This window comes from Rhinolophus sinicus, linkage group LG13 (genome assembly GCF_036562045.2).
Source record: "Rhinolophus sinicus isolate RSC01 linkage group LG13, ASM3656204v1, whole genome shotgun sequence".
In the NCBI taxonomy this organism is placed as follows: Eukaryota; Metazoa; Chordata; class Mammalia; order Chiroptera; family Rhinolophidae; genus Rhinolophus; species Rhinolophus sinicus.
Genome location: NC_133762.1, coordinates 50,028,959 through 50,051,464, shown reverse-complemented (window position 1 = coordinate 50,051,464; position 22,506 = coordinate 50,028,959). Strand labels below are relative to the sequence as shown.

Genomic DNA, 22,506 nt, shown 5'->3' with positions numbered 1-22,506 from the left:
TAATTTTGTTATTTGACTTTTAACGTTGTTGGCATTGTTTTTATGTACAGAAGTTTATATGTTTCCTTTTATTCAATCTTTTCCCTCAAGTTTTTCGGGAGTGCTTTCTCTGGTTCCCCAGAGCTTTTGGGCATAGAATCAAGCTTGAGAAATCTGAAGGGCAAACAGTTGTGGCTAGCAGATGGATTGGGAGCAAACTGGCTTTTCTCTAACAGGGAATAGTGCCTGTTTTCCATGGACCAGATTGGCCAGTGTGATATGGAGTCAGCTTGGAGGTCATTTAAAATGGATGCCTTCCACTTAAGAGGGCATTCTGCCAAGTGAGGTAAGTTCTGCTGGAAAAGATTGGAGGTCATCATGGGTTACAGAACTGAGGGGTGATCATAAATGACAAGCTAAAGAAGAGGCAGCTATTGTCTGAATGTTTGTGTCCTCCCCAAATTCATATATTGAAAACCTAATGCCCACAGTGATGGTATTAGGAGGTAGGGCCTTTGGGAGGTGAGTAGATCATGAAGGCCTCATCAATAGGTTAGTATCTTTATTAAAGAGGTCCCAGAGAGCTAATACATCTCCCTTCCACCACATGAGGATAAAATGAGAAGTTTACAACACAGAAGAGGGTCCTCACCCAATCATGCTGACACCTTGACTTGGACTTTCAGCCTTCAGAAGTGTGAGAAATAAACTTCTGTTGTTATAAGACACCCAGTCTGTGGTATTTTGTTATAGCAGCCCAAACAGACTAAGACAGAGGTGTTACTCACATCTAGGAAGCTACAGTCTGACATCTCCGGCAGGACACTTACCAAGGAACACACACAAGTGCATTCTGTATTTGAGTTGTTTGAATAGTTTGATTCTGTTCATTTCTTCATTCGTTCATCAATTTAGCTATTCATTCAATTTCAATTTTATTTATATAGTTATTTCTGGTGGTGGTTGTTTTTGTTTTTTATGTCTCAGTTCCAAATGAATTTGCAATTTACCTAGTGTAATGTATAAGTGTAATTTACCTAGATGTAAAGTGTGAGGCACAAATCTAACATATTAACTTATGTGATCATCCAGTTATCACAATACTAATTGTGGTAGTTTTCCAACTGATCTGAGATATTGTTATTATTATATACAAACAAGTGTGCCGCATTGTGTCTGCCTCTAGACTTTTAGTATAGACTCCCCTCCACCCTGTCCATTCATGTCATTGGGATTGTGTTCAATTTACATATTCATTTGGGGAAGTACTGATAGAATTACAGTATCAGTTCCCTTCTAGGCTATGGCATCTGTCTATTATAGTCTTAAGTCTTTTAAAAAGTTTTACAGTTAAACATTTTAAAAATAATTTTATTCCTTAGGTGTTTGCTATTTTTGTTTATATTTATTAATTAATATTATTTTCCCAAGTATGTCCTCTTACTGATTGTTGATTATTGACTTTACTACATGAATTAAAAAAGTTAGTGTTTATTGAATAGAGGTATTTATTTCTTTATTCAATATTTATTATTTCTAACAAATTTTTGATTGTCTACATATGCAAATGAAAGAAAGTGGACTAAAATGTTTCCTCCTGCTTAGCTCCCCTTCATCTCTATGGTGGCCCCAAGAAAGCCCCTTCAGAGGTCCGTTTGCTCCTCACTGATCACAGCTTGGAAATCAGAAAGGTGAACAGTCAGATCATCTACAAATAATGGTTAGTTTACCTCTTTTCTTATACATATACTTCTTATTTGGTCCCAACGTAGTCATTCAATAAATATTTACTGACTTAAAAAATAAAAAATGAATAATTATGTTGTCTAGTATGCTTCCAAAGGTTATTAAAAATAGTGGTGAAAAGACATCTTTATCTTTTTCCTGACTTTAAAGTGAAAGCCTTCAGTGTTTCATCATGAAGTGTACTATAGCCTTTTTATTTAAAGTAGATGTTTTTATACTATTTGGGAATCTCCTATTTTTATTCTATTAAAAATTTGATAAGGAATCAATATTGGATTTTATAAATGCTTTGGCAATGTCTATAAAGATAATCATATGTTTTCTTCTTGGATCACTCAGTGTTATAAATTCTTATTATTGAACTGACTAGAACTGCTTAATCATGATATCCTGTTATTTTAATATACTGCTGGATTTTCAATGCCAAATTTTTAAATATTTTTTCTAAGTAATATTGCCTATATTTTCCTTTTATTAAATGCCTGGGATCAGGGTTATGCTAGCTCAGTGGCTGTCAACTCTGGTTGCTCATCAAAATCACCTCTAGTGACTTAAAATACAGAAGCCTCAGCCCAATAGAAATTACTCTTCTGTTAGCCTATCACTATTTCACTTTTTTGATTTTTTTTTTTTTGCTTTTGTTTCAAATCAGCCTGTGGAATGTTAAATTGACCACCTGATTTTCAAAGTCTTCCATAGTCACTATTTACTAATTTCTAGCTGTATAGAAAAATAAACAGCCATATACAGAAGGTGCCCCAAAAATGTATATACATTTTAAGAAAGGAAAAAAAAAACTGTATTAAAATTGTAATTCTCAATATATACTGATAACACAAGATGAATACAAATCATGTGTGTACATTTTTTTGGCATCTTCGGTATATGTCTCTGCTGTGTGACTTGCTGCATAGAGGTTATAGGAGTAGTATCTATCTCCATTATGAGCCTTCCATATAATTTTTATAAGCTGAATCTCTTATTACATTTAGTGAATCATAATTTAAGTTTAACTTCTGCTTTCTTTTTTGTTCCCATTTGCACAACACATTTAGGTTGTTTGTTCATTTATTTTTAAAGTTTCAGCTTATTATTTACTTGAAGCTTAATTCATACGAATGAAGAATAAGCAATTATGTATTTACTTTGTCTCAGGGGTTGCTGCACTATGTCTTCCATTTTTAAACCAATATATTCAAACATCTTCAATATAGAGAAAAAAAATTAAATAGTTCTTTCAGATAAAGAAATCCAAAGATCAAATGTAGAAATATCTTGCATAATGGAGATATTACTGATTATTGTTTGACACTCAGACATTATGGACAATTTGTACATAATTCTCAATCCCAGTGCCGAAAATCTAAAGATCCATGTACTTTTAGAATCTGTTTGCAGTTATCCTAGTGACTTGCCAACTAAAAATAAGGAGGTAAGCCACCTTAAAAGGAGGATATTGAGTACCAGTCTCTTCAACTTTTGATAAGCTGTTCACTCTAGAGTTCACAAATCCACAACACAATATGACACACACACAACACAAAAATTTCTAATCTTTTACAGTACATTAACAAAGTTAATAGGAAAAACTACACTATAATTACCATGTCACATATGGCACACAATTTAAAGGAGACAGCCCAGATCAGGGAGTATTCGAAGAAAGAGCAACATGAGTATACAATATATGAATTTAAAAAGTGTTAGACATTATAATGCTTGATTAAGACTCCAAATTTTCATTTCACTCTGCTTCATATTTAGAATATAAGAAATGCTCAACCCCCACCCCCTCAGCCTATGGAATGTTAAACTGACCCGCAAGAGAATCAAAGCCTGTTTTAATTCTGTATTCCACTATTATTTAGTTGTACACAAAAATGAACAGCAGCAGACCATTTCACATCTTAAAAACAGCATTTGCAATTCTGTATATATCTGTCTAGAAATGTATCATTTCCAGCTATATTTTGGGCTTAGTGTGAACATTTACAGGTGCAGATTTGGCAAACGTTACTCTTGGATTCCGTCTTTGCTGCTCCTTGCTGTAAATTGACCTCCCTCTGAGGCACTGAAGTACTTTGGTGGTGGTTGCAGGAGGGAGGCGGTAACCAGGTGCCAGGCTGGGACCTATCTTTCTATTTTTATCCTTTGGAAGGACTTTATTTTTTGTTTTTAATTACAGCACCTAGTTGAGTCTAGGTTTTTGGCCCAAACTTAGTCCTTTTTTTTCAGAAAGCAAACAGAGGGTGTCAAAAAATGTATGTACATTTTGAAAAAGGAAAAAAAACTGTATTAAAATTACACTGATGGTAACCACTTTGAGCACCTCTTGTAATTGCAGAAGTCAAACATGACTTGTATTCATCTTTTATTATCAGTATTTATTGAGTATTATAATTTTAATAGTAATAGTTTTCTCCTTTCTTAAAATGTTTATACTTTTTTTTGGCACCCTCCATATGTTCTAGTTATATATTTTTGGTCAAAATAATATGTGTGGTCTTCAATCCTTTTATTATGTTTTAAACATTTCCTCTTGACTTTCTGTTTTGCTTAATTTTCTTATTTTGTAATATGATTTCTTTTTTCCCCCTAGTTTTTTTCCCCCTAGGACATTGGAAACTATTTTTACAACCTTTGGGAAGTATTTTTAAGTGACTAAGTGTTCTTAAACTTTTACTTTTAGTTTCTCAAGAAGCTATTTGGTTACTAAAAATTGTTAAGCCTCTATATTCTCCAATTTTCATTGTTAATCCACTGACTCTATTAAACATTGTCTTAATACTATGTAGCATATGTTTTCCAAAAGTTACTTGTGTTTCTTGAAACAAATGGCATTCAAAATTATGCTACTAATTCTTGTATATTATGTTCAGGTGATTATTTATGTTGAAGAACAGTTTTAAATGTACCCTGTTTACTTATTTATTTTTGATTGCTTATATCCTTGTTTTCAGTCCTTCTATTTGCCTAAAATTAGTGTGGGTGGCTTCTATTTTGCTTTCTGAATGTTTACTTGAAAACTGTTCAAATCGTCTTCCTAGAATTTGTGCTAGAGAGCTCAATGAAGCAGGTTAAGTATTAAATGCCCAACAATTCAGAAGAGTGAGTAGGTGGAGAAAGAACTTAGGCTGCAGGCAATCGAAACTGAGATCTTCACCTCAGCCTGGTTTTTCGAGATGTGTTGAGCCTGCAGAATTAGAGAATCATATTCCACATCTGGCTACCACTGGAGGCAAACCATTGCCTGTGTCAAGCTGTCTCCCTTCAGCTTCTGAGGGCTGTGATCAGGGAGTATTCTGTCTGAGTGAGTTAGGGGGTCCTCATCTTCGGGAACGTGGTTTCTGTCTGGTTCATTAACTGTCCTGGTGTTGGGTGTCACTAGCACCAGAGGAAACATCCCCAAAGGCTACAGATTCTATATCTTTAATGACTAAGAGCCATCTTTCTGTCTCTGCTCCATTTTCAAATGGGTCATTGTGGCTGACCCAGTTCTTCTAAGTGGAGTAGAATATTCTTTTCACACCCTGCTTATGCCTCTAGACCTCATGCCTCAAAATGAAGTTTAGTAAAATGTCTTCTTTAAAAATTTGGACAAACACTTATAAATTCCAGAGCTTTAGCTAAGTATTTACTGACTACATGGATAAAAATACTACTTTGTACAATCTGAGTTATTTATTGTGGAGTTCTGGATAATTACATGTTTTGAAGCCCTTCTGCTAACTGGTTATGTAAGAGGGACATATGACTCATTTTTCATTAATGATAAATCTTATTTTAGCAAATGTACCTCTGATTTTTAGACAGGCCTGAAACTGACCTGGTGGACCCTGCATATATTATCCTGGGTGGGAAACTGCTGTAGTAGAAATTGCTGAGCTATACTGGGAGTTAGTAGGTTAATAAGCCACCACGGGCACATTACTTAGTCACTGTGATCCTTAGTTTACTCTCACAGAAGATGGGAATAATGCCACCTGTGATGCCTACAACAGCAGAGGATTTTTGTGAGGAATAAGTGAGATATATACGAAAACAATGTACCAGGAATAGCAAAGAACTCTTATAGGAAGTCTGCATCACTGTTTCTCCCTGAAGAGAAGAGGAGTAGTAGTTTTGTGTAAAACAGTTTTGAGTAAAACAGATTTTACTCCCCTGAATAAGAGAGAATATTTCAGTTAAAAAAGAAATAAATAAGCAGTTTGTCCCACCCTGTCCATTCATTCATCATTCATTCATTCATTCATTCATTCATTCATTCAACACAGCAGTAAACAGGCCAATTCCTTCCTTCATGAAGCTTATGTTTTAGCAGCAGAGATGGGCAATACACAAATACAAAAGTGATATCAGTAATGGTCATCATTCAGAAAAGTGTAAGAAAGAGCCAAATCTAAATGAGAAGTTCTTATTCAATGGGTATAAAGTTTCAGTTATGCCAGATAAGTAAGTTTTAGAGATCCGCTGTACAACATAGTGCCTATTATTAATAATACTGTATAGTGCACTTTAAAAAATTGTTAAAAGGATAGATCTCATGTTAAGTGTTATTACCACAAAAATGCAGAGGCACAAAGAAACTTTCTAAGGTGATATATATGTTTATTACCTTGATTGTGGTGATGGTTTCATGGATGTATGCATATGTCCAAACTCATCAAATTATATACATTAAATATGTACAGTTTTTTTGAATATCAGTTATATCTCAATAAAGCTGTTTAAAAAAGAAAAAGGAAAGTGGGAGAAAGGACTCAGAAAAGCACCAGATGAAAGAGGCACAATAATTGTATTTTAGATAATAAAGGAAAGATCCATTTTTATTTATTCTGAAGAATTAAAATCTGCAATTAATAGAAAGCGTAGGTACTAAACATATGGACCTTGAGTTTAGAGAGGATTTTATGAATTTGACCTCAAAGACAAGGGAAATAATAGCAAAAATAAGTGAAAGGTACTATATCAAACTGAAAAGCTTCTGCACAGCAAAAGAAACCATCAACAGAACAAAGAGGCAAGCAACTGGATGCGAGAAGATATACGCAAACAACATCTCCAATAAGGGGCTAATGTCCAAAATATATAAAGAACTTGTACAACTCAATAACCAAAAAACTCGCAAATAATCCAATTAAAAAATGGGCCGAGGACCTGAACAGACAGTTCTCCCAAGAAGACATACAAACAGCCAATAGGCATACGAAAAAATGCTCAACTTCACTAGCTACCAGGGAAATGTGAGTCAAAACCACAATGAGATGCCACCTCACACCTGTTAGAATGGCTGTTATCAACAAGACAAGTAATAAAAAGTGTTGGAGAGGCTGTGGAGAAAAAGAAACCCACATACATTGCTGGTGGGAATGCAAATTGTCATAGCTGCTACAGAAAACAGTATGGAGGTTCCTCAAAAAATTAAGACTAGAATTACCATCTGACCCAACAATCCCTCTTCTGGGTATCTACCAAAAAATCTGAAAACACTTATCCATAAATATACATGTACCCCTATGTTTATTGCAGCATTATTCACAGTGGCCAAGACATGGAAGCAACCAAAGTTTCCTTCGATAGATGATTGGATAAAGAAGATGTGGTACATATATAAAATGGAATATTACCTGGCCATGAAAGATGAAATACTGTGATTTGCAACAACATGAATGGATCTTAAGATTATCATGCAAAGTGAAATAAGTCAGACAGAAAAGTTGAGAACTATATGACTTCATTCATATGAGCGATATAAAACTGAAAACAACAAACTAGTGGTTACCAGAGGGTAAAGGGTGGGGGTAGTAGAAGAGATAAAGGGGATCAAATATGTGGGTGGTGAACACATAATGCAATATATAGATGCATAGATGATGTATTATAGAATTGTACACTTGAAACCTATATAATTTTACTAACTAATGTCATCCCAGCAAATTTAATGATGATTTTAAAAAGTTAAAAGAACATATAACTTTCGAAATTTCTAAAAAAGACTTTCATATACCTTTTCCTTTTTCATTTTATAACAGCTTTTTGAGGTACACAGTCTAGATATGATCTCGATATGAGAAATAACCACGAGGAAGCTGAGACCCAACTGGATAAAATTTCAAAATAGTGAACATACATACCCATTTCATGTCTGGTACTGGCCACACCTACACCATATGCCTCTAAAACATCCTTCACTGTCCTCATAGATTCATCGTACCTGGCTGCCAGGCCAAGAAAGTTATAGGAGCCCAAGTTGATGACATCTTTGATGATTCTTCCAGTAAACCTGCAGAGAGAAGGGCAGGTGAGCATAAAGGGCTTTGTCATTGAATATCATCCTAGTACCCCATCTTGGGTTGGGCCCAAATCATATATTTCCTTTTTGACTTGCATTCTTGTCACCACAAAATGGTTTGCCCTTAGAGGAAAGTATCCCCATAGTGAAGCTGGACAGAGTATTGCAAAAAGGTATACTGAGTGATGGAATATTATTTAGACCTAATTTTCTTGGGTACTTGCTTTCATGACACCTGTGCTTTGGTTTACATTCCAGCAAGAACTTTCTAAATGAGAAAAAGCCACAGTCATCTCTGTCTCCTTCGGCAACAAATAGGAGGGTATAATTTGTCAAAAAAGCTGAAAAGAGCTCTTCCTGACTAGCTCTCTCTATAGTGTACCTTCTGACACAGGTCCCACCTAAATATAAATAGCCATCCTTGGCAACTTAATTATTGTGACTGCCCCCACTGGCATATGATGGCTTGCAAAAAGCTGAATAATGGATTACCAGTTGCTTCAGTGCTTTAGTTTTTCAGTTTGTAATCTGGTGCCCACACTAGGATTTCCTTGAAAGGATTTTCTTTCAACAAAGCCCCTCCAGGTGGCTGTCTTACCTAAATGTCCAGTTGTAGTCATCTGACACCCTCTCCATCACGTCGAACAGAGCCCCTGGAGCACTGCAAATGGGTCGGTTCCAGTTGTCTCTGATTCTCATGTAAAGGTTCCGTGTATAAAAATTCTCAAAGTTTTGATACAGCGGCACAAAATCCTGTGTGACAGAGGCAGGCGTTGGTTCCTTGCTTTTTATGTTTCATTTGCAATTGAAAGATAGGAGAAGACCTGAAAGAACCATGTAAATATTCCATCTACAAATATTTTTTGAGCAAAGATCTGTGGGTAAGGGGCCAGATGGGGTCCATAACTAAGTCTGTGAGGAGTTCATCTCTGAAGAATTTACATTTTAGTGGGGTAAGTAAAAAAATGTGGCAAATAAAAGTAACAAAAATGACAGCGCAATACAAGGCAAGTTCCAAATGAGTGGTGGAGACGAGGAATAGCTGCAGAATGGCATTTGAAGGGTAACAATAGGTGTTTATGTCCAAAGTAGTTTAGTTGGAAAAAATTGGTTGGGTGATAATTTGGTCTTAACTTTTTTGAACATGAATGTCCCTACTCATTGTGTTTTTAGAAATGTGGATTAACTTGAACTTTGGACCTGCTGGAAAAATTGTTGGCAGGTGTCACATAGCCAAGGACCTGGAAACTGAGTTGAGTTGGTGAAAGCGACTGGCTTATCTCATGGTTGAAATAACAGCACTGTTTTTCTGTATAAAATGTAATCCACGCCTGAGGGATTTGCAGTTCAGCTGAGGCTCGGTGTAAGACACATCTAATGTTGTCATCTAACTCCTAATAGTACACGGCAGAAAAATGCAAAACCTTGGCCTAAGCCAAATACTTGGGCATTTATAAGATTAGAGCCAGAGGCAGACATATCATACTGGAGGAATCAAGGTGGCTTTATGTAGGAGGGACACTGAAGGTAGAATGAGATTACTAGGGGCAGGGATGCTTAGAGAAGGCACTCAAGGTTAAGAGGTCTGTATGTTGGAAATGTAAGGTATATTTGAGAAGAATGAATAAGAACAAAACAGTTTCAGGACATTTGGTCATGTACCAAAATGTCCATGGAGACATTTGGTCCACACTAACCCATCTACCTTGCCCTATGTGCCATTACCAGCTAAGCTACTGAAGCAAGAAAAGTTATTATTGGTGATACAACATGATAGTACTTTTTATGTGTTAATTCTGTAAACCAAAAGTAGAAATAAATGTTACGGGCTGTTTGAACCTAGGGACATTTTCTAAGCATAGATGTTTTAGACAGGACCAAATATTAAGGACATTTGGCATGAATGAAATGTCTCCGAGGATCAACTGTCCATTAATTAAATAAAACATAAGGTGGATCTTGCTACTCTTTGCTCAGAACCTACAATGGCTCACACGCACTTGGAGTCAAAGCCAAGGTCTTGACTGGTCTAACTCCTTGTTACCTCTGATCCCATCCCTTACTATTTCCTGTGGTGTGGGTGAGGCTGTAATGTCAGCTGGGCACAGAAAGCAGGAGCCTTGTGTCCAAATGGCAATGAGGAGCCACTGAATAATTGGGAGTGAGCTTCCTTGTTCTCCTACCCATCCTCTTTGAATTCTTTGCTCTCCTTCCCCTGATGAAATGAGATGATTTTCTGAGAGAACAAGGAGAACCACGGGGAACAGTTTTGTGGAAACCTTTTGTGCTACTGGTTTGGCTCAGTCATCTCTTGAGCTGGTCTATTCCAGAGGAAAATATATAAAATCTGCAGATTTTGATAGCTGGTGACTACACCCAAGCCATAGTCTTTTCTGTTACTTTACTCTCTGTTTTTCAGGGATAATGGCATCATTTCTGGGGGGGGGGAATTATGATTCTTTATAAGAAAGAATGTTCATCATCACATACTGAGGCTATCTATTCATGCAAACTTGAAGGATGCTTTGGCTAGTCTACTGGTTACATTTGTAAGCTGAAAATTTCATACCAAGTGAGTTTGCTCTCAAATAGCTAACTATCCTGGTATAAGTTTTCTTATGATTTAAAGCTACCAGGTTATGATAGTAAATTATACCCTTTTATGTTCTAACAGAAAAATGGACATATTTTTGAGAGAAAAGGAGATTGTATAATTCCAGGAAAATAATTTCCAAACTCTTTTCTCTTTCATTTAATAACATTTTCAGACTGTTTACAGTCTACTCTATATCCCCAAACATTGTCTTTCTATTTTTATTTTTTTCTTATTTGAAATCATCATATACACTCATCCTATCAAGAGAAAAGAGACAAGTAGGTCCATAAGCAATATTTATGGACTCTGAGTGGAGTTATAATTTTAGATTTTATGAGAAATTTTACTCAAAATAAAGTTAACAGTTGGTTTAGAAGAGAACTTAATAGTTGATTTAGGAAAACAGTTGGTTTTAGGTAGAAAAGAACCAAACTACTATGTCTACAAAATTAAAACAAAATTATTTTCAGACATGGAACCACAACATGCACACATACCAGAGCAGAGGGGACATCAAAATCAGAGTTCAAATACCCCTTTGACATGTGAGGAAAATCAGACCCAGCAAAGTGAGTGATTTGAGCTCAGTTCAGCATCCTACTTCATCCACTCTCCCAGCAGTCACTTCAGAGTGACCTTAGGTTGGCACATGCCCTAGCTTGTCCAAGCTTCCCTCTAAAACACCAACAATGACAAAAAATATGAACAACAGTATTAAAAAGTAAGGCCAATAGATTGCCAGGCTATGGAGGAGTGTACACTCATCACAAGAAGCTTGGCATTGACTTGAGAAAACAACCTGGGGCTTCCCATCATTGGTGCCTCATAAAGATGTGCCCTCATGGCCCCCTGAAGGAAGGTGGGAAAATACTCCATCCTGTCCACTTTCTGGCTCCTGGCTCAGAGATCCAAAATTTTCACCTATGAGGAAATCAGTAGCTGGCTCTTAATTAAGATAAATGCTGTGAGGGCAAGATACCAGGATTCTAACCTATTCTGCAGGATCAGAGAATACTTTCTGCTAGGGAATGACTTTTGCATTCAAAAGACATTTTTAATTAGGTACTTGAAACTTCTCTGTCAAAGGGATGGGCCAGTATTTTTTTAATCACACAGAGCCTTTTCTTTGTAGATGGTGTGAGTGCTAACCTAGATCTGAAAATCAAGCTTGGTAGGCTACATGTTCCTGAGAGGGAAAATTGAGCTTGGAAACATACTTAGAATTCAAGATATGGTCTGAGGAAGAACTGCTTTGCTTTTGGGGCATTCTCCACCTCTTCCACTGCACCTATGAGGCTTCCTACCTTTGCATGGGTGTATTCTCACCCCACCCCATTCCTTTGAACATCAGTAAGGTTTCTTCAGGGGCAGCCAACACCTTATAAAGGTCAATGTCCTCTAGTGACAGGTAAACCTCCCACAGCATTTTAACTATACCAGAAAAATGAAACTGGACTAGATATTGCAAAAGCAGAAGCATTGCAATAAGACAGCATTGCAACAGCATTGCGCTATCTTTATCCACCTGTAGATTAACTTGTCACTTGACTCACTCACTCTTTTTTTTTTTTTTTTTTTTTTTTGTTCTTGACACAAATGACTAGATGTGGGAGTGACTCCCAGGCTATAAGGATACAATCATTTTAGGGGTAGAGTATAGGAGGGTTGAGCAAAACCTAAATATGTAGCTACAAAAATGGCTTGTTTCTTCTGCAATACGATTATCTTTCTTTTTCTACTTTTAAGCTTCTAGGGTACCTCATAATTTTCAGAGTGTTAGAGATATTTCTATCCAAGGTTTATAGAGAAATCAATGGGAAGGCAGAAAATTTGAGTGGACAAACTGGGAATTGTACTTCATTCTAAAACCAATGCTCTTTTCAATAAATCATACTGCATGGTTAGGTGTTTATGAGAAAGTGAGCATATCCATGGCCCATTGTAAAAAATACTACCAAATTTGGAAGCATGTCCCTTCTTATTTGATTTAACTATATGCCCATTCAGTGGCAAACAGAATCATGGATTTATATACAGAGAAAGAATGATTGTCAAATACCAGTTATTCATTAGTCCTTACATGACACTTCTGTTCACACCTAATATTTAATTTTTATGTCATTATTTCCTTTTGGGAAACAGCTCTTTCTCTTCTTACCAGGATTGATTCTAGAATAATAGTTAAATATGTTTGTGTTTTCTTTTCTGTTGTAAAATGTAATGGTACTATAATTAGTTCAATGAAATATGAGAAACACAAAGTAAAAATGGCTAAATTTAATTTTTCTTATTAAGAAATTAGAGGGAGATTGAATAAAGATGGAAAGATAGAGGACTCAGTGCTTGTATGCATTCTACCACTCACGTAAAAGTCTTGTGAAATGATAAAAAAACAAAAAACAAACAGAAATAGATGTTTAAAAATGAAATAAATTTGGCTTCCGGTCAAGATGACAGAATAGGTAAACACTGCACTGGCCTTGTCCTATGACCAAATAAAAATTACTACTAAACTACAGAACAACTTTCACTGAAAATAACAGGAAGTATAGCTGAACAGAAGTCCTATAAGTAAGGATACACAGAAGAAGCCACCTCGAGACTGGTAGGGGGGCAGAGATGCAGATTGAGCTGGTCCCACACCAGCATGTCATAGTTAAAAATTGGGAAGGAGGGGTCCCAGGTCCACACCAGGCTCTCAAGCCCAGGGTTACAGGACCAAGGAGAGAAGTCCCCATAACTTCTGGCTGTGGAAACCAGTTGATATTATGGTTGAGTAAAACAAAGGGTGGCTGGAATCCCAGGCCTTCTTCTTAAAGGTCCTGTGCACAGACTTACTTGCTGATGGACTCACCTGCTCTGAGCTCCAACTCTGGGGTGGCAGCTTGAAAGACACCAAGGATATACAGGAAAGCACTGAATTGTCTGACTTCAGAGTGAGGGCTGGAGGGGCAGCTTTCTCCCAGGCAGAAGTACTGGCAAAAGCCATTGTTCCTTTATTGAGCTCTCCCCCCTCCTAGCACACGCGTGCTGGCAGTTGCCAAATCTGAGTTACCTTCAATCTGGCTAACACATTTGCGCTGCCCTGGTGATTCCCTGAGACACCGTCCACCCAAAAATTGGCTGACCCAAGCCACTTCTAGTTGTTTTTTGATACAAATGCCAGTCTTGGCTAATGCTGCAGACTTTTGTAAAATATCTGAAAGGTTCGCAAGCCCCAAGCAAAGAGCATTTGGCCTCAATGTGCACCTTACCACTTGCTGAGCAGCCCTTAGCCCAACATTAATAGCAACCAGCCTCACTTCATAGTTTGACCTATCCCAGGCACCCCTAAGCCCAGCAAAAGTGGAAATGATCTGTATATCATTTTGTAGCTCATACTAAGTGGCCTGGGCAGGGCACAGGTAGCGGCTAAATTTGGTCTGCACCAGAGCCCCTCCCAAGAAACCCCAGAACCAACATACCCAGTGGCCAGCTTCAGATCACATTAGAGCACTACCTAACTACCTTCACAAATGACACATTGAAAGGGCAGACTTGGCAGGCACCAGAGTCCCACTAAAATGAGTCCTGCTCTATAGGATCAGCCCTGGCACAGTAGCTCCTCCACTATAGTCACAGACAGTCCTCACAAAAAATTAGCCTGAGGGTCAATAGTTCCCACTAACATGCCAAGAACAATCAAGTCTGAGTTACAACAGGGGAGCATACAAAATCCACACAAGGGACACACTGTACTTTACTCAGGTGACCAGGGAGACTGTGCCACTGGACCCATAGGGCACCTACTACATAAGGCTACTCTATGAAGACTGGGAGACATAACGGCTGCACCTTATGCATAGAAATAAACACAAGGAGGCAGCCAGAATGAAGAGACAAAGGAACATGTCCCAAATTAAAGATCAGAATAAAGCTCTAGAAAAAGAACTAAACAAAATGAAAACAAGCAACTTACCAGATGCAAAGTTCCAAACACTGGTTATAAGGATGTTCAGTGATCTCAGTGAGAACTTCAACAAAGACATAGGAACATAAAAATGGAGACAGAAAACAAACAAACAAAAAGAACAAGTCAGAAATTAGAATATAATAACTGAAATGAAGAATACATTAGAGGGAATCAGTAGCAGATTAGATGAAGCGGAGTACCTAACCAGAGATTTAGGTACCAGAGATAAGGTACCAGAAAACATCCAAGATAAGGTACCAGAAAACATCCAATCAGAACAGCAAAAAGAAAAAAATGAATCAAAAAATTAGGATAGTTTAAGTGGTCACTGGGAAAACATCGATTTTGGCAACATTCACATCATAAGGGTACTAGAAGGAGAAGAGAGAGAGCAAGGGATTGAAAACCTATTTAAAGAAATAATGACAGAAAACTTCCCTAACCCAGAAACAGACTTACAAGCTCAGAAAGTGCAGAGTGTTGCAAACAAGGTAAACCCAAACAGGCACCTACAACAAAACATACCATAATTACAACGTCAGAGCTTAAGAATAAAGAGAGAATATTAAAAGCAGCAGAAAATCAGTTATCTACAAGGGAGCTCCCTTAAGACCGTCAGTTGGCTTCTCAACAGGCCAGAAGGGATTGGCACAAAATATTCAAAGTGATGAAAAGCAAAAACCTACAATCAAGATTACTCTACCCAGCAAAGCCATCATTTATAATCAAAGGGCAGATGAAATTCTTCCCAGACAAGAAAAAATTAAAGGAGTTTGTCACCACCAAACCAGTACTATAAGAAATGTTAAAAGGCCTTCTTTAAAATGAAGAAGAAAAAGAAAAAATATGAATAATAAAATGGCAATAACTACATATCTATCAACAATTACTTAAAATGTAAATAGATTAAATGCTCCAATCAAAAGACATAGGGTGGCTGAATGGATAAGGAAATAATGTTGCCAGAAGAGACTCACTTCAGATCAAAAGACACACACAGACTAAAAGTAAAAGGATGCAACAAATTTCATAAAAATGGAAAAAGAAAAAACAAAACAAAACAAAAAAAACTAGGGTAGCAATATTTCTACCAAACACAACTGACATTAAAATAAAGCCTATAACAAGAGATAAAGAAAGATCCAGTAATTCCACTTCTGTGTATTTATCTGAAAAAACAAAACAAAAACAAACCCAAAACACTATCTCAAAGGGACATATACCTCCATATGTTCATTGCAATATTATTTCCAATAGCCAAAATATGGAGGCAACCTGGTTGTCCATCAATGGATGAATAGATACAGAAGAGGTAGTACGTATACAAAATGGAATATTACTTGGCCATAAAAATGAAATCCTGCCATCTGCAGCAACATGGAAGGACACAGAGGGTATTATGCTGAGTAGAGTAATTCAGAGAAAGATAAATGTGATATGATTTCACTTATATGTGGAATCTAAATACCAAAATAAACAAACCAACAAAACAGACACAAACTCACAGGTACAGAGAATATTTTGATGGTTGCCAGAGGGAAGGGGGGCTGGCAAATAGGTGAAAAAGGGGAAGGGATTAAAAAGTATAAATTGCTAGTTACAAAATAGTCATTGGGATGTAAAGCATAGCATAGAGAAAATAATCAATAATATTGTAATAACTGTGCATGGTGTCAGATTTATCAGAGTGTTCACTTAAATTATATAAATGTCTAATCACTATGTTGCACATCTGAAACTAGCATATTATTGTATGTGAACTGTAGAAAATTGCAATATAAAAATAAATTTATAAATGTCTAGAAAGACAATCAAGAGTATTATAGAGGAGTCAGAAATATTGAAGGATCACAAAAGATAGAACACAAATAAGATCTGACCAGTGGAGAAACAAGACCTCAGGAAATCACAGCTCTAAAACATTTGCAGAAGAATGGTGTGGACATAAACTATCTGTAGGGGAGCTTCAAGCTAAGAGTCAAAACCTGCAAGAGGTTGATACTCAGGGTGATAACTAGAAAGCTGGATCTCACTGTACTCCTTTTATTGGGTTAATAATTAAGAAGCAGCGCATTGTCCACAGGACACAGTGCAATGTCCACAGGACAACGCACTGTGGTGGGCAATAAGAGCTCAACAGAAAAGCAGTGCCTGAATGTAGAGAAGTGGAAAGCCCAAACAGCAAGCAGCTATTGGTCCTGGCAACTCATTCTATTTCCCTTCTACAGTCACTCAAGATCGGTGAATATGTGGGAAAATAAGGCTTCTTAAATACAAAAATGAACATAAAACAAAGTGTCACTACTATTTAAGGAAAACTAGCATAATAAGGCACCAAATTCAACATATAGAAGACGAAACGTTCAGTGAAAATACTTATTAGAGCAAACAGAAAAAAAAATCATATATATACCGGGGTTGCCAAAAAAATGTATATAAGTAGACACTGGTCAAAGTTGCTCAGGCAGTAGTTTGCTGTAATCAGAAGTGTCTGGATGCTGATGGTAACTGAGCACCTCTTGTAATTGCAGAAATCAAACGTGTTCATCTTCTGTTACTGGTAATATATTGAGAATTACAACTGTGGCACCCTCTGTGTGTGTGTGTGTGTGTGTGTATATAAAACCTTTAGAGGGATACAACAAAACAATGTATCATTTAAAAAGATAAAATGTATAAAAGTGCAATGAACACAGTTGAAAAGCAAATTAGTAAGCTAGAATAATAAATTTGACTAATTTTTCCAGGCCATAATGAGACAGGACAGGAAAAACACATTATGAAGAAAAAGAGATTTGAACGACAGATTCATAAGATCCAATCTTTTTCTAGTAGGAGTTGCAAGACTGAAAGAAGGAGGAGAAAGTGGAAGGAGAAAATTCCAGAGAGGAAGAAATGTTTGAATCCTAAAATTTAAATGAGCTATCAGGTACTGAATGGAGCAAATAAGTAAAAACTGATACCAGAGTACATCTTGGTTAAATTTTACATCTCTAAGGATAAGGGAGGAATCTCAAAAGTGTTCAGGAAAGGGGGAAAACAGTTTATATATAAGGGAATAAGGATTAGATTACTTCAGACTTTTCTTAGGTAACAGTAGTGGAAAACATTAGGAGGGAAAGTTATTTTGAACTTAAAATCCTGTACTCAGCCAAGCCAGCAATCAAATGAGGAGCCAAATAGAAACATTTTCATACATGAAAAGAGTGATAAGCTTAACTCCCACGGCTTTTTTTCTGTAATTGAGGGTACACCTCAAAAAAACAAATAGTAAAACAAAGGAGGAAGACAAGAGAGGCTAGAAAAAATAGTGAGTGAAGACTCTGATGGAATACGGTTTAGCCCAAGTAGGTTTATATAAGTAGTATAAAAAAACAGAAACTAAAAATAATAAATAAAGGACAACATGGAGAATGGGTATGTGGGAGAAAGAAAAGAAACTTTATTAAATTCTTCTCCTGGTCAGAGGAAGACTAGTTACTGAATAATGATATCTAAATACTAAGCATATTTGTTAAATATTCAATGAGAACCATTTAAAAATAGTAAGTGGAATACTATATAAAACTTCTTAATGGTGACACGAAGGAAAAATGCAGAACAAAGAAAATTCAGTCAAATGTACCAAAGGTATGAAATGATAGCCAAAATAATAAATAAATAAACAACAGAAAATATGAATGTAAAATATTAAGATTGCAGGAATAAGTTTAAATACATGAGTAATTAAAATATTAGGTTTAATCATGTGGAATTGCCAATGATTGACTATTTTTGACCCATAAAAACAACAATTTCATATAGTTCAAGTAACTGCTCATAAATTATTTCATATTATTAAAATACAGAAGCTTTCACATTTGTTTTAAAAATAAATTTATATGCTGTTTATAAGAAACATGTATTTCCTGAAAATACTAAAGACCGAAAATAAAGAAAAGGCTATTGACAAAAAAAAAAAAAAAAAAAAAAAAAGATATATAAATATTAGTATCAGGCAAAATAGAGTACAAGATAAAAGTATGATAAAATGAAAAATCCACCGAGAACTATAAAAGCCATGGACTTTTAAGTATCTGACAGTTACACTGAAATATATAAGAAAGAAAAAACTAAAAGCAAATCCACAATCACAGTGAAATGCACTAAAACACATTTCTCAGAAATTATGTTTGAGTAGGCAAACATTAAGTAAGCCTAGAGGATTCAAGTAATATAATTAACAAATTTGTTATAATACGTAGACCTTAAGAACAATGTATAGTTTTTCCTGGTACTTATGGAAAACTACAAGAAACTGCAACACAACTATGAGTATCTAAGAAGCTGTGACAACTGAAGAGAGGATTCATTAAGGTAATAACATTTGAAATTAATATGAAAATATCAATAGCTTTCCTACATGCCATCAATAATAATTAGAATATGGGAAAGGGAAAAAAGATAGTATTTAAATAACACTACCAGCAAAAAAATCATGCCCAAATAATAATCATAAGAGGAAATGGTAGAACTTTAGAATAAATAAAACTATAAAATGTTATTAAATAATGTAAGAAATATCTAAATAAATGGAGAGACATATTATGGTTTTGAATGGGAAGACTAAATATTAAGATGGGAAGACTGATACAGATTTTCCAAAGTTGACCTATACCTATAAATTTAATGTAGTGCTAATTAAAGTGGCAGCAGTTTCTTTTCTTAAAATTTGGTAACTGACAAGGTAATTTTAAAGTGTACACAGAGAGAAAATCTTTAAGAATTACTGGACTGGAATATAAAGATCTCCAGACATATAGTTAGGTGGAAAAAAAATAAGTCACACAATATGTATGATATGATCTCATCTAAGTTAAAGAAAGGACAGAGTAAGTACAAATGAACCTATGTGTAATTAAGTGCATGAAAAAGACAGAAAGGATGCACAAAGAGATTGCTTTTATTCGTTATTTACATAATAAAAAGGAAAGGGAAAAAAGATATGAGTTTCAGGAGAGGCTCTTCATAAGAGCTTGTCCTAACCACCTATTACTCACATTGGTACATGTGTTAGCAAAGCTCTAGCTTAACAAAATCAATCAACCCTACCTATTACTGTAGATTCCTTTTTTTGCTACAGAGAGCAGGGAGGTCTATACTATAAAATAATTTGAAAAATTATTTGACTAACATTTTAATGATACATCAGAAAATATGTGTGCATGTATGTATGAATATATATATGAGATGTGATTAAAAATATGGTGAATGTTTAAATTAGAAAAAATTATTACAGTAAAAGACACATTGCCATTAAGCCCCTTAAAATACTCCCCCTCACTTTGAACACACTTATCCCATTGTTCTTGCCACCTTTGGAAGCAGTTCTGGAAAATCCTCTTTCGTGAGTGTGTTTAGTTGTGCTGTCATGTCTACCTAGAGGCCTGCATCATTTTGACTTTGGGGAAGAGCCAGAAGTCACATGGTGCCAGATATGGTGAATACAGTGGGTGAGGACACACCGTAATGTCTTTATTTGACAGAAATTGCCATACCAGAGCGATGTGAGATACGGAACGTTGTTATATGGAGGATGAAGTAAAGACACTCATGAAAGAAGACTTCCAGAACTGCTTCAGAAAGTGGCAAGAATGATGGGATAATTGTTCAAAGCGAGGGGGAGTATTTTAAGGGGGATTAATGGCAATATGTCTTTTACTATTTTATATATATATATATATATATATATATATATATATATATATATATATATATTTTTTTTTTTTTAATTTAAACATTCACCATATTTTTTCAATCACACTATGTATGTGTATATATGCATGTATATATTTGGATATTTGGATTCCAAATAAATGTTCACCTGAGTATTTACTGTAGGGAGGCTGTGATCTGATTTTACTGGCTGTATTTTACAAAATATTCCTAGGACGTTGATTTTGGAGCTGTTTTCCCAACATATGGCACATGCTCCTGTGCTAGATGCAGTTGTGAAAAATATTCATCCCTAGTGAGAATGCATTGGCTTTTTAGAAGCAGTCAGAAGGTATTTGGAACTGAGCCTTGTTTGGGAGAGTGGGTATTTCTCTGGCCAGTTATTGCTGCTGCATTTAAATCTTTTGATTTCTTAATGATATTTAAGTCAAGGAAGTGAGTCATGCTGATACATGAGGGAGGATCATTTCAGGAAGAGGGGAAAGCAAGACAAATCCCTGAAGTAGGTATGTGTGAGGAATTGTTGAGAAAAAGTGAGGAGGTGCCAGTGTTTGAGGCAGAGGGAGAGAGCCGAGGAGCAGAGAAGATGGAGGCAGAGATGGAGGAGGGCACTGCCTACTGCAGGGTCTTGGCTAGCTCTGGCTCTTACTCTGAGTGAGAAGAGAAGGCTTTAAAGGGCTTTGCCCACAGATGCCATGTGACCTGACTTGGAATCATGTTGGTTGTTAGTTGAGAAGAGACTGTAGGGGTCAAGGGTGGAAGCAGGGTACATCTAGGGAAGAGAAATTGGCAGCAGAGGTGGTAAGGAATAGTTTAAAAACAAATATATTTTGAACATAGAACTGAGAGTATTTGTGGAAATAGTTGACTTGGGGTGCAAGAGAGAGAAGAGTCAGGGATGACTTTGAGGTTTTTGGCCAGAATTACCCAGACTGATGGAACTGACATTTACCAATCTGGGAAAGATTGAAACAGAAACAAGTTCAGAGGAGAAGCTCAAGTACACGGTTTTGGACATGTCAAGACTAAGTGATTGCTGATGAATGGGACCCAGTGTACAGGTGGAAGGCTTAGCCTGCATAGGAGCCCGGTCATCTACTTCATGGTCATGAGAGTTGGGGGAAGTCGGGAATGTGAGCACAGGTGCAAGTAAGTGTTGGCTGAGGAAGTATATGGAAGTTCTGACCTTTTTTATATTTCCTCAATGAAATAGGAAGCAAGATTATTAACTGAAAGTCAGGAGGGTGAAGAAGTATTGAAAGGAAAGGAAAAAGTTGAAATAATCATCTAGAGGAGCTGGCGACTAAATGCACTAAGGTGATATAATGTGATTGGCAGGTAACACTGAAGGCCACCTTGAGGTTAGTGATCCTGAATTTAAGTGGAAACCCATCAGCATGGTGGGTGAATCCAGTTGATGGTGTATCAAGGTCCATGAAATTTAAGCTGGATAAGAGGAAGAAAAAGCAGAATGGGGAGTATGAGAGAATGAAAGAGCTTAAAATCAAGGGATTACAGGCTCCAGGGACAGAGTGAAGTAAGAGATATTACCAATGAGATGATTTTGGGAAAGTACCTAAGAAGGAGACCCAACCGTGTGATTAGAGGGTTGGAAATTTCAGTCTTAACACTTAGCCTCCAGGGAGGGTAGAGAGGCTGAAGGTTGAATCAATTGACAATGGCCAAAGATTTAATCAATCATGACTATGTAATTAAGTGTCCATAAAACCCCAAAAGGATGGGGTTCAAAAAACTTCTGGCTTAGTGCACACATGAAGGTGCTGGGAGAGTGTCACACCAGAGAGGTCACGGAAGCTCTGCACCCCTTCCCACATACCTTGCTCTGTGCGTCTCTTCCATCTGTCTGCTCCTGAGTTATATCTTTTTATAATAACCTGGTGGTCTAGTAAATAAAATGTTTCTCTGAGTTCTGGGAGCTACTCTAGCAAATTAATCAAACACAACGAGGGGGTATGGGACGCTCTGATTTATAATCAGTCAGTCAGAAACACAGCTACCAACCTTGACTTGCAACTGGAGTCTGAAACCCAAGGAGAGGGTTGTTGGAACCCTCAATACATAGGCAGTCAGAAGCACAAGTTAAGCTGGTGTCTGGCGTCTTAAGTGTGAATGTGTGTGTATGTGTGTGTGTGTGTGTGTGTGTGTGTGTGTGTTTGTGTGTGTGTGTAGCAGTCTTGATTGCTAACTTACAGGATTTGAGGTTTT

General features: G+C 36.5%; 1 protein-coding gene and 1 long non-coding RNA gene across 3 annotated transcripts in view; one reads left to right on the top strand and one right to left on the bottom strand.

The window, feature by feature from the left end:
* Positions 1-1,691, top strand: part of LOC141568284 (uncharacterized) — a 44,398-nt gene extending 42,707 nt beyond the window's left edge. Inside the window, exons 2-3 of the long non-coding RNA XR_012491403.1 lie at positions 216-325; positions 1,585-1,691. This is a non-coding gene — a long non-coding RNA (uncharacterized LOC141568284). The remainder of the gene's footprint in view (positions 1-215; positions 326-1,584) is intronic.
* SPTLC3 (serine palmitoyltransferase long chain base subunit 3) overlaps positions 1-22,506 on the bottom strand; it is a 155,151-nt gene that overhangs the window by 97,386 nt on the left and 35,259 nt on the right. For both annotated transcript variants that reach the window (XM_019713394.2, XM_074318042.1), the window contains exons 3-4: positions 8,616-8,770; positions 7,860-8,008 (exon numbers count right to left, since the gene is read on the bottom strand). In XM_019713394.2, coding sequence (XP_019568953.2) covers positions 7,860-8,008; positions 8,616-8,770 — 304 coding nt within the window. The remainder of the gene's footprint in view (positions 1-7,859; positions 8,009-8,615; positions 8,771-22,506) is intronic.